At 42.9% G+C, this 12734-nt stretch overlaps 2 protein-coding genes across 5 annotated transcripts in view; both read right to left on the bottom strand.

Annotated features, from left to right (window-relative positions):
* LOC110513002 (CD209 antigen-like protein B) overlaps positions 1 to 6048 on the bottom strand; it is a 30597-nt gene extending 24549 nt beyond the window's left edge. The window contains exon 1 of one of the 3 annotated variants that reach the window (XM_036934316.1): positions 5363 to 6048. In XM_036934316.1, coding sequence (XP_036790211.1) covers positions 5363 to 5510 — 148 coding nt within the window. In that variant the 5' untranslated portion in view covers positions 5511 to 6048. The remainder of the gene's footprint in view (positions 1 to 5362) is intronic. The other 2 variants (XM_036934315.1, XM_036934314.1) reach the window with 2 other exon arrangements.
* Positions 6049 to 12073: 6025 nt separating this feature from the next.
* LOC110517443 (CD209 antigen-like protein C) overlaps positions 12074 to 12734 on the bottom strand; it is an 11936-nt gene continuing 11275 nt past the window's right edge. For both annotated transcript variants that reach the window (XR_005034304.1, XM_036934313.1), the window contains exons 5-6: positions 12573 to 12682; positions 12074 to 12344 (exon numbers count right to left, since the gene is read on the bottom strand). Coding sequence is in view for 1 of the 2 variants with exons in the window: in XM_036934313.1 (XP_036790208.1) it covers positions 12212 to 12344; positions 12573 to 12682 (243 nt within the window). In the remaining variant the exon portion in view is untranslated. The remainder of the gene's footprint in view (positions 12345 to 12572; positions 12683 to 12734) is intronic.

Raw genomic sequence — 12734 nt, 5'->3', positions numbered from 1 at the left:
CACTTTGTCTCCACTTATTCCCTGCGTCCAGCAAAAGTGGTGGCTCGGCAGTAGTGGGGGACCTACCGTTGAGCCAAATCGCCTGCCCATCTCTCCCCCAGACCCCTGCTTGACGGCGCCCTCGTGTGGCAGAGCCAGGTTCTTCCCCTGCCTGCTCTCATCGACTCAGGCGCCGACGAGAGTTTCCTGGACCGTGGTGTCGTTACCCAGTTGGGCCTGGACTCTGTTCCACTCGATTCACCCCTCGATGCCAAACGCTCTCAACGGACAGCTCCTCGCCCGTGTCTGGGAGAGGACCGCCCCTGTCATCCTGCATTTCTCTGGAAAGCACCAGGAAAGGATCACTTTCCACATATTCGACTGTCCTCACTCTCCCCTGGTTCTTGGTCATCCATGGTTAAAGTTGCACAACCCTCAGATCGACTGGAACGCTGGAAGGGTAACCATTCGGAATTATTTTTTTTTCACTAGAATGGTCTACATTTTTCCCCTGCCTTGTCTGTGCCCCATTCCAGAACCTCCTGACCTGTCATCAGTTCCTCCAGAGTATCACGATCTAGCTCCTATGTTCAGCAAGCACCGCGTCCTGTCGCTGCCACCTCATCAGCCGTACAACTGCACCATTGTCCTCCAGCCTGGAGCTCCTCTCCCCTGTAGCCAGTTGTATAACCTCTCTCGCCCCGAGCTGGAGGCTATGGAGAGGTACGTCCAGGACTCCCTGGTTGCAGGACTTATCAGGCCTTCTTCCTCCCCGGTGGGTGCTGAGTTTCTTTGTGAAGAAGGATGGGTCACTGAGGCCGTGCATAGACTTCCGTGGGCTGAATAACATCACAGTGAAGAACAAGTATCCTTGCACACTTATCAGTGCCACTGTGTTCACCAGACTGGACCTCCGGAATGGCTACCACCTTGTGCGCATCAGAGAGGGGGACGAGGGGAAAACTGTGTTTAACACACCACTTGGCCACTTTGAGTATTTGGTCATGCCTTTAGGTCTTACTAATGCCCCTGCTGTTTTCCAGAACCTGGTCAATGATGTGCTGAGGGATGTGATTGGACGCTTCGTTTTTGTCTTTGTGGATGACGTTCCGATTGTTTTCTAAGGACCCTGAGTCTCACCAGCAGCACTTTCGCCAAGTTCTCCAACGGCTTTTTGTCAAAGCTGAGAAATGTGAGTTCCATGCTTCCTCTGTGTCTTTCCTGTGTTGTATTATTGCACAGGGGGAGTTACGTACGGACCCCACCAAGACATGGCAGTCACAGAGTGGCCTACGCCCTCTAACCCGAAGCAGATATAGCATTTCCTGGAGTTTGCCAATTTTTACAGACGTTTCATCCTCAACTACAGTCGTCTGGCAGCACCTGTCACCACTCTCACCTCCCCCTCCACTCCGTTCCACTGGACCCCTCAACTACAGTCGTCTGGCAGCACCTCTCACCACTCTCACCTCCCCCTCCACTCTGTTCCATTGGACCCCTGAGACAGAGAGAGCGTTCCTGGAACTCATCGCTTCACCTCCACTCCTCACTCAGCCAGACCCAGAACTATAGTTCATCATGGAGGTGGACGCCTCCGACAACGGGGGAGGTGCTGTTCTGTCCCACTCTGATCAGAAGCTCCAAAAATGTGCATTCTTTTCCCGTAAGCTCTCACCTGCAGAGAGGAATTTTGATGTCTGTAATCGGGAACTCCTGGCAGTTAAGCTGCCTCTTGAGGTTTGGTGTCACTGGCTGGAGGGCTCTGTTATCCCTCCCATTCATTGTGTGGATGCAAGCCAGATGGGCGTTCTTCAACGGTAGATTCAATTTCACACTTACTTATCGCCCCGGTTCTAGGAATACCAAGCCTGACGTCCCGCCTGTTCACCACCGACAACATTTGCGAACAGCATCATGTTGTGGGGGTGCTTTGCTGCAGGAGGGACTGGTGCACCCTCATAAAATAAGCTGGCATTACGAGGAAAGAAAAATATGTGGATATATTGAAGCAACATCTCAAGACATCAGTCAGGAAGTTAAAGCTTGGTCACAAATGGGTCTTCCAAATGGACAATGACCCCAAGCATACTTCCAAAGTTGTGGCAAAATGGCTTAAAGACAACAAAGTCAAGGTATTGGAGTGGCCATCACAAAGCCCTGACCTCAATAACATAGAAAAGTTGTGGGCAGAACTGAAAAAGCTTGTGCGAGCAAGGAGGCCTACAAACCTGACTCAATTACCCCAGATCTGTCAGGAGGAATGGGCCAAAATTCACCCAACTTATTGTGAGAAACCTGTGGAAGGCTACCCAAAACGTTTGACCCAAATTAAACAATGTAAATGCAATGCTACCAAATACTAATTGAGTGTATGTAAACTTCTGATCCACTGGGAATGTGATGAAAGAAATAAAAGCTGAGATAAATCATTCTCTCTACTATTATTCTGACATGTCACATTCTTAAAATAAAGTGGTGATCCTAACTGACCTAAGACACAGAATTTTTACAAGGATTAAATATCAGTAATTGTGAAAAACTGAGTTTAAATGTATTTGGCTAAGGTGTGTGTAAACTTCCGACTTCAACTGTATATATATATATATATATATATAAAATGAAAATCTGAAATGTCTTTATTCAATAAGTCTTCAACCACTTCAACCTAAATAAGCTCATGAATCATTTGCTTAACCTCTATCACTTAGCCATCCCGGATCCGGGATCGTGAATACAGCCTCAAGCTCATTACCATAACGCAACGTTAACTATTCATGAAAATCGCAAATGAAATGAAATAAATATGCTAGCTCTCAAGCTTAGCCTTTTGTTAACAACACTGTCATCTCAGATTTTCAAAATATGCTTCTCAACCATAGGAAAACAATAATTTGTGTAACAGTAGCTAGCTAGCGTAGCATTTCGCGTTAGCGTTAGCATTCAGCAGGCGACATTTTCACAAAAACCAGAAAAGCATTCAAACAAAATCATTTACCTTTGAAGAACTTCAGATGTTTTCAATGAGGAGACTCTGATAGATAGTAAATGTTCAGTTTTTCCTGAAAGATTATTTGTTTAGGAGAAATCGCTCCGTTTGGTGCGTCACTTTTGGCTACCAAAAAAAAAAGAAAATCCAGTCATCAAAACGCCAAACTTTTTTCCAAATTAACTCCATAATATCGACTGAAACATGGCAAACGTTGTTTAGAACCAATCCTCAAGGTGTTTTTCACATATCTCTTCGATGATATATCGTTCGTGGAAGTGTGCTTTCTCTCCTGAATCCCAGGAGAAAATGCCCGCACCTGAAGATTACGCACCAATTTAGACAAAGGACACCAGGTGGACCCCTGGAAAATGTAGTCTCTTATGGCCAATCTTCCAATGATATGCCTACAAATACGTCACAATGCTGCAGACATCTTGAAGAAACGACAGAAAGGGCAGGCTCGTTCGTGGTGCATTCACAGCCATATAAGGAGACAATGGAAAACAGAGCTTCAGAAATTCTGCTCATTTCCTGTTTGAAGTTTCATCTTGGTTTCGCCTGTAGCATGAGTTCTGTGGCACTCACAGATAATATTTTTGGAAACGTCAGACTGTTTTCTTTCCAAAGCTGTCAATTATATGCATAGTCGAGCATATTTTCGTGACAAAATATTGCGCTTAAAACGGGCACGTTTTTTTATCCAATAATGAAATAGCGCCCCCATAGACTCAACTGGTTTTAACATGTCACGTAATAAGTTGCAATGAATCACTTTGTGTGCAATTTTAGTGATTAACCCTCTAGAGTCTAAGCCGGGGGTGGTGGGGGAGGGTTTGAGCCGTGGGAGATGGGAGTGTCTAAGCCGGGGGAGTGGGGGAGGGTCTGAGCCGGGGTGGTGGGGGAGGGTCTGAGCCGTGGGAGATGGGAAAGTCTAAGCCGGGGGTGGTGGGGGAGGGTCTGAGCGGTGGGAGATGGGAGGGTCTAAGCCGGGGGAGTGGGGGAGGGTCTGAGCCGTGGGAGATGGGAGGGTCTAAGCCGGGGGAGGTGGGGGAGGGTTTGAGCCGTGGGAGATGGGAGGGTCTAAGCCGGGGGAGTGGGGGAGGGTCTGAGCCGTGGGAGATGAGGAGGGTCTAAGCCGGGGGTGGTGGGGGAGGGTCTAAGCCGGGGGAGTGGGGGAGGGTCTGAGCCGGGGGTGGTGGGGGAGGGTTTGAGCCGACATATGGAATTGTTTTAAGATACCAAGGATTATTTAGCTATTTGATTTATAGTTTTAAGTATAAAAATATTATTGAAAAAAAATGATTGCATGATGCATTGAATTTGGCATTTCTGCTATTAGCCAATAGAAACACATTGAATAACAGATAGTCATTACTGCTATTAGCCAATAGAAACACATTGAATAACAGATTCACTACGTGGAACAACAGATTGTCTCCAAAAATACCAGAAGGAAGTTTGTTCTGAAGTGTCTGTCCTCTATCTGAGAGATATTAGAAAGATCAGTAAACATTTTATTATTATTTTTTGCATGTATTTATGTACTTATATTAGGCAATAAATTATCTCCATATATACGTCCACTAAATATATATATAAATACTTCCATTCACTTTTTTTTTAGTGGTACTGTGGACCTTCAGAGTCGTGTGAGGCTTGTGGACGTCCTAAATGGAGAACAACATCATGTTTGTGAGAGTTTCATCTTTCAATAGAGCATAATAGTTTTGTAGGTCATAATAAGATTTTGAGAAAAGACCGATTCCCTTTTTGTACGGAATACAGGGGGGCAATCCAACACAACACATTACTGAGTACTTCTCTCAACATTTTTAATCATAGTGGTGGCTGCATCATGTGCATCAGTATGCTTGTAATTTTTAAGGACTGGGTAGTTTTTCAGGATAAAATAAAATCATAGAATTGAGCTAAAGCACAGGAAATATCCTAGAAGAAAAGCTGTTTCAGTCTGCTTTCCACCAGACAACCTACAACACAAGGCCACATCTACACTGGAGTTTGCAAAGTTACAGTTGGGATTGAAATCTGCTTGTAAATCTATGGTAAGACTTCAAAATGGTTGCCAAACAATGATCAACAACCAATTTGACAGAGCTTGAAGAATTTTTTAAATAATAAATGGGCAAATATTGTACAATCCAGGTGTACAAAGCTCTTAGATACTTACCCAGAGACTCACAGCTGTAATCGCTGCCAACGGTGATTCTAACATGTATTGGCTTGGGTGTGAATATTTATGTAAATGAGAACTCTGTGTGTGTGTGTGTGTGTGTGTGTGTGTGTGTGTGTGTGTGTGTGTGTGTGTGTGTGTGTGTGTGTGTGTGTGTGTGTGTGTGCGTCAGCATCTAGCACTACACCAGGTTAAACTGTTACCTGAATGTTGATCACCAACTCCATCCTTCTTGTAGGGCATGATGGGTCTTTCGTTGTTGTAAATATGATCATCAATGTCAATGGTCTCTATTTTATTAATTTTTTTGCCACGAAATCCATCGCAGTTTTCATAGATTTCCTCTGACATCTTTACACACGTGTGTTGAAATGCAGTAACTTCTACTGTTGTATCTTCTACTGTTGTATCTTCTACTGTTGTAACTTCTACTGTTGTATCTTCTACTGTTGTATCTTCTACTGTTGTAAAGTCTGCTGTTATCTCAGTTGTAGGTTTGTGTCTGTTCGCTGCACAGCTGGAGCCTCTGTGTGACTCAGTCTAATGTCAGAGACAGTTTTAACAGTCAACCTCATTAAAGGGGAAACTGTCTAACCAATAGTACGACACCAACCATCACCATGTGACCACAGACTTATTTTCTGAGAACCATGTTTGTTTATCACAGTGAAGATTAGTTTGTATATTTAGTTTATATTAGTTTAGTTTACTACAGTATAGATTAGTTTGTATATTTAGTTTATATTAGTTTAGTTTACAACAGTGTAGATTAGTTTGTATATTTAGTTTATATTAGTTTAGTTTACTACAGTATAGATTAGTTTGTATATTTAGTTTATATTAGTTTAGTTTACGACAGTGTACATTAGCATTGAAGTGACAATATATTCACATGGAGTAAAATGGGACCCTGTGAATTCACACGTCACAGACCATGAGTCTGGTTTTGAGAGGTTACGTAGCACTACACAGCTGATTCTAGTAACCAAAAATTGAGGATGAATTAATTAATTATTATCTTTGTAGTGTTGTGTCAAAAACTAAACTAAAATGTGCACCTCTTGGGGTTCCCAGGATCGAGTTTTGCCCTCTGTGGTCGGCCATCAATGATAGAGTTGTATCATTCTGTACTGTCTCCTGTGTGACATGAACACCAGAGATAATAGTTATTCAGAGATGTCTCTGTCTTTCTCAGAGAGGGCCTATGGTCTACATTTACTGTCTCCTGTGTGACATTGACAGCAGAGATAATAGTTATTCAGAGACATTTATTCACACTTCTCCTTTCTTCTTCTGTGGAAGGGAGGAGGGGGAGGCCTAAATGTGTAACGTTCTCACAAATATTGTCTCTCTCTCTCCATCTCTCTCCTTCTATGTCTGTCTCTCTGTGTATCTCCCTCACTCTCTCCCCCACACTCTGTCTACCTGTCCTGTGAAACATTGACACCAGAGATAATAGTTTTTCCAGAGATGTCTCTATCTTTCTCAGAGAGGGCCTAAGGTCCACATGTACTGTCTCCTCCATTCTCTATCTACATCAAAAGAAGTTGGAGGACAATAACTGCACTGCACACTAACTATCTCCCTGTTTATCAGAGACTGTATGGTGTCACGAAGTACAGAAGTGTTAATGGGTATAAGAACATCTCTCTGTCACATGTTTCTAACTGGAAAAAAGGCAAACAACTTACTGTAAACTGTGTTGATCATTTGCATAAAACCTGGCTCAGATTAGAGCACTTCACTTCTCGAGGGGTGTGTCTGAGGAGTCCTGGGTGTAATTCCTCCCTTCAACAGTAATAAGGGGTGTGTGTGTGTGTGTGTGTGTGTGTGTGTGTGTGTGTGTGTGTGTGTGTGTGTGTGTGTGTGTGTGTGTGTGTGTGTGTGTGTGTGTTTGTGAATAGGAGAGAGAGAAAGAGGAAGTGAGAGGTTGAAAATTGTGTTCTTGGTTACCATCCATGTCTCTCCACCCATCTGTTGTCAGGGAAGCCTCCAGTTGGGGTAAAGGTTACATTACAGTCTACACACCTCACACACTGACACATACACCTCACACACTCACATACACACTCACACACACACACCTCACACACTCACACACACACCTCACACACTCGCATACACACCTCACACACTCACACACAAACCTCACACACTCACGTACACACCTCACACACTCACATACACACACTCACACCTCACACACTCACATACACACACACTCACATACACGCACTCACATACACACACTCACACCTCACACACTCACATACACACACTCACATACACACACTCACACCTCACACACTCGCACACACACACTCACATACACACACTCACACCTCACACACTCACATACACACACACTCACATACACGCACTCACATACACGCACTCACATACACACTCACACCTCACACACTCACATACACACACTCACACACACACACTCACATACACACCCTCACATACACACACTCACATACACGCACTCACATACACACACGCTCACATACACACACTCACACCTCACACACTCGCACACACACACACTCAAATACACACACTCACATACACACACTCACATACACACACTCACAGACTCACATACACACACTCACACCTCACACACTCACATACACACACACTCACATACACGCACTCACATACACACACTCACACCTCACACACTCACATACACACACTCACATACACACACTCACACCTCACACACTCGCACACACACACACTCACATACACACGCTCACACCTCACACACTCACATACACACACACTCACATACACGCACTCACATACACACTCACACCTCACACACTCACATACACACACTCACACACACACACTCACATACACACACTCACATACACGCACTCACATACACACACGCTCACATACACACACTCACACCTCACACACTCGCACACACACACACTCACATACACACACTCACATACACACACTCACATACACACACTCACAGACATGAGCCTCCAAAGCCTGGCTCAGGGGGTAATTAATGAAAAATGTGTGTGTGTGTGTGTGTGTGTGTGTGTGTGTGTGTGTGCGTCAACCAACCGAAGACCTCGACTCAACGGGATAAATTCTGGTCACACCCTGAGGTTTCTAAAACTGTTTGAATTATGTGTGAGTATAACATAACTTATGTAGCAGGCAAAACCCTGAGTACTAACTTTTTAGATTTTTTTTTCTTCCCCTCTCTGTTCACTATTTTGTCTTTGCCATTGGATATTTAATAGGAACCTATTTTCAGTTCCTACCGCTTCCACACGATGTCGCCAGTTTTTGGAATATGGTTAAGGTTATTCTTTTGTGCTATGAAGAAGTAGGCCAACTCGGAACTGGGGACCCTTTTGTGAGTTGCACAAGACGTGTAGAGCAGAGTTTTTTTTTCTTTTCGTTCATGTATTGAATACAGATGGCCCCGTCTCCAATTTGATGGATTATTAACATTTAAAAATACCTCACGTTGTATTACAAAAGTAGTTTGAAATATTTTGGCAAAGTTTATAGGCAACTTTTGAAATGTTTTGTTTTTTGTAAGCTGTTTTTTTCTGGATCAAACGGACTTTATAAATGGACATTTTCGATATATATGGACGGAATTAATCGTACAAAAGGACCAATTGTGATGTTTATGGGACATATTGGAGTGCCAACAAAAGAAGCTCGTCAAAGGTAATGCATGTTTTATATTTTATTTCAGCGTTTTGTGTAGTGCCTGCTATGCTAGCTCCTTTGTTTACTGCTGGTGCAGATGGCTGCAGGCTATCAGATAATAGCTTCTTATGCTTTCGCCGAAAAGCATTTTTTCAATCTGACATGTTGGCTGGATTCACAACGAGTGTAGCTTTAATTGAGTATCTTACATGTGTGATTTAATGAAAGTTTGAATTTTATAGGATTTTAATTGAATCTGGCGCTCTACATTTCCCCTGGCAATTGGCCAGTTGAGACGCTAGCGTCTCGCTATCCTCAATTAATTTAACCGCTGTGTCAGATTATTTGTATTTTTTTTACGGAAAAAGCAAACCACGCAATAATCTGAGTTTGTCGCTCAGAGACATTCACAACCCAAGAAGATATTCGCCATGTTGGAGTCAACATAAATCAGAAATAGCATTATAAATATTCACTTAACTTTGATGATCTTCGTCAGAATGCACTCCCAGGAATCCCAGTTCCACAATAAATGCTTGATTTGTTCCATAAAGTCCATCATTTATGTCCAAATAACTCATTTTGTTAGGGCGTTTAGAAAACAAATTGAAACTCACGAGGTGCGGACAAGTACTGCAGAAATGTCAGATGAAAATTCAAAAAAGTTATATTACTGGTCGTAGAAACAAATCAAACGATGTATAGAATCAATCTTTAGGATGTTTTTATCATAAATGTTCATTAATGTCCCAACCGTAGAATTCCTTTGTCTTCAGAAAAGCAAATGGAATGGGGACTACCTCTCATGTGAACGTGCATGGTCAGCTCCTGACTGATGGCAGACCTCTGACTCATTCCCCGCTCATTCGGCCCCACTTCACAGTAGAAGCATCAGACAAGGTTCTAAAGGCTGTTGACATCTAGTGGAAGCCTTAGGAAGTGAATATGACCCATATCCCACTGTATATTCAATAGGGGCTGAGTTGAAAAACTACAAACCTCAGATTTCCCACTTCCAGGTTGGATTTTTTTCTCAGGTTTTTGCCTGCCATATGAGTTTGGTTATACTCAAAGACATCATTCAAACAGTTTTAGAAACGTCAGAGTGTTCTCTATCCAGATCTACTAATGATATGCATATATTAGCATTTGGGACTGAGTAGGAGGCAGTTTACTATGGGCACGCTTTTCATCCAAATGTGAAAATGCTGCCCCCTATCCATTAGAAGTTAAGGCCCATTTTCAGGTATTAAAGGTCAAAAAATGGTAATATAGCGGCTAATCTGACCACATCACGTCAAAGTACATGAACCTACGGTGTAAGGAAAGAAAAACAAGCCATTTATCTATCGTAATCACTAAAATCACCATTAATCCAGAGAGATTTAAGTGACATGGATTTTGCAAACCTGAAACACAGGAAATAGATGGCTGAAAAACAGATTCTCAGGTGGGGGGGTGGCTACTTTTCCAGGTGTGTTTGTGTTTGTAAGATATATATAGTGTCATGCCCTTATCTGTTTCACCTGTCCTTGTGCTTGTCTCCACCCCCCTCCAGGTGTTGCCCATCTTCCCCAATTATCCCCTGGGTATTTATACCTGTGTTTTCTGTCTGTGCCAGTTTGTCTTGTTCAATCAAGCCTACCAGCGTTTAGTGTCTCAGCGCCTGCTTTTTCCTGCCTCTCTTTTCTCGCCCTCCTGGTTTTGACCCCTTCCTGTCCTGACTCCGAGCCCGCCTGCCTGACCACTCTGCCTGACCCTGCCTGCCGTCCTGTACCTTGGCCCCACTACTCTGGATTACCAACCTCTGCCTGACCTGACCCTGGGCCTGCCTGCCGTCCTGTACCTTTGCCCCCACTCTGGATTACCAACCTCTGCCTGACCTGACCCTGAGCCTGCCTGCCGTCCTGTGCATTTGCCACCAATCTGGATTACCGACCTCTGCTTGACCTGACCCTGGGCCTGCATGCCATCCTGTACCTTGGCCCCACTACTCTGGATTATCGACCCCTGCCTGCCCCTGCCTGCCTTGACCTGTCGTTTGCCTGCCCCTGTTGTTACAATAAACATTGTTACCTCTACACAGTCTGCACATGGGTCTTAACTGAAATCTGATACATGGTACATTCACATTTTGAGTCTTAGAGGGTCAGAGATTTGATACAGCAGAGAGAACAGTCCTTCTAGACTCCATGTTAGATCAAATATTATACAGTAGAGAACAGTCCTTCTAGACTCCATGTTTGAGTTTGAGTTTATTTAATTTTTACAGGGACAGTGCACATTAATCAACGTTTCAGTAAAAGTGACGGTTTTAGCCAGCCGGCTAATTTTCAACCGCAGTTCAACTATTAGATCAACTATTATACAGTAGAGAGAACAGTCCTTCTAGACTCCATCTTAGATCAACTACTATACAGTAGAGAGAACAGTCCTTCTAGACTCCATATTAGATCAACTATTATACAGTAGAGAACAGTCCTTCTAGACTCCGTCTCAGATCAACTACTATACAGTAGAGAACAGTCCTTCTAGACTCCATGGTAGATCAACTATTATACAGTAGAGAACAGTCCTTCTAGACTCCATGTTAGATCAACTATTATACAGTAGAGAGAACAGTCCTTCTAGACTCCATGTCAGATCAACTATTATATAATAGTGTGACATTTTATCTGTGTTTATCCACTCGTATGTTTAGAATTATGCTGTTTTTCTAATGTCCAACTTGGTTGGATTCATGCGAGTAACTGATTGACTGTACAGTACATGGGCGGAATCTAAACTGTCACTGTATAAACAATTTCCCAGTACACCTAGAACATTGCTCTGGGAACCAAAAGGAGTATCTCAGTTTCAAGGTAAGAAGCCTGGTGTGGTATCAGTCAGTCTCATGCAGGAACCAACCGTGCTGATATGACTTCAAATCATATCAAACTTTATTTGTCACATGCCACGAATACAACAAGTGTAGACTTTACCGTGAAATGCTGACTTACATGCCCTTAACCAACAGTGCAGTTCGAGAAGAGTTAAGACAAATATTTAGCAAGTAGACAAAACTAAAAAGTATTAATAATAAACATTAACATTAGGATTGTATTGAGTCAGTGAACCTCTGTGACTGTGAATTCCTTAGTGGTGAATTTCCTCAACAACAGACCGAACAGTCCTTCTCTTATCAAGTCATTGTATTGTTATTGCATATAGTTTTATTATAATGTATTCTACATGTGTCTTGTTATATATTGTATGTAGTTGACAAGGTAAATTGAATAAGTAGAAAATATATTACGATATATAGTACTTAGCATAATCTTATTTAGCAGTTCAGAGAGTACCGAGGATGAATCCTATTTCTCACAGATCCATCTGTATTGATAGGAACAGTCATAGTCCCACCAAGCTCCTGTGTCTGATGACCAGGAGTAGAAGTACACACAGTTCTCTGCTCTTCCACCATTAGGCTCTTTACTGTTCCAATACCTGTAGGAGAAACAACACATAGAATCAGGCTGTCCACTGTTCCAATACCTGTAGGAGAAACAACACATAGAATCAGGCTGTCCACTGTTCCAATACCTGTAGGAGAAACACCACACAGAATCAGGCTGTCCACTGTTCCAATACCTGTAGGAGAATCAGGCTGTCCATTTTGAACATACTACTCCAGACAGTGATGTCATAGTGACACAGAATTCATTAATGTCTTACTTTGTGGTCAGTGGTGTGTAGTCCACCCATTTCCAGGTCCCCTCAGAAACAGAGTCAGTCAGACCAATCCAGACATAGTTCTTTACTCCACATAACCAATTGACAAATGTCTGTAGATGTGGAAGAGATTCAACATTGTTAATACCTAGTCATTTCTACTCA

Source organism: Oncorhynchus mykiss, chromosome 10, assembly GCF_013265735.2.
Source record: "Oncorhynchus mykiss isolate Arlee chromosome 10, USDA_OmykA_1.1, whole genome shotgun sequence".
Lineage (NCBI taxonomy): Eukaryota > Metazoa > Chordata > Actinopteri > Salmoniformes > Salmonidae > Oncorhynchus > Oncorhynchus mykiss.
Note: the sequence above shows the minus strand (reverse complement) of the source record. Positions and strands in the feature narration are given on the sequence as shown.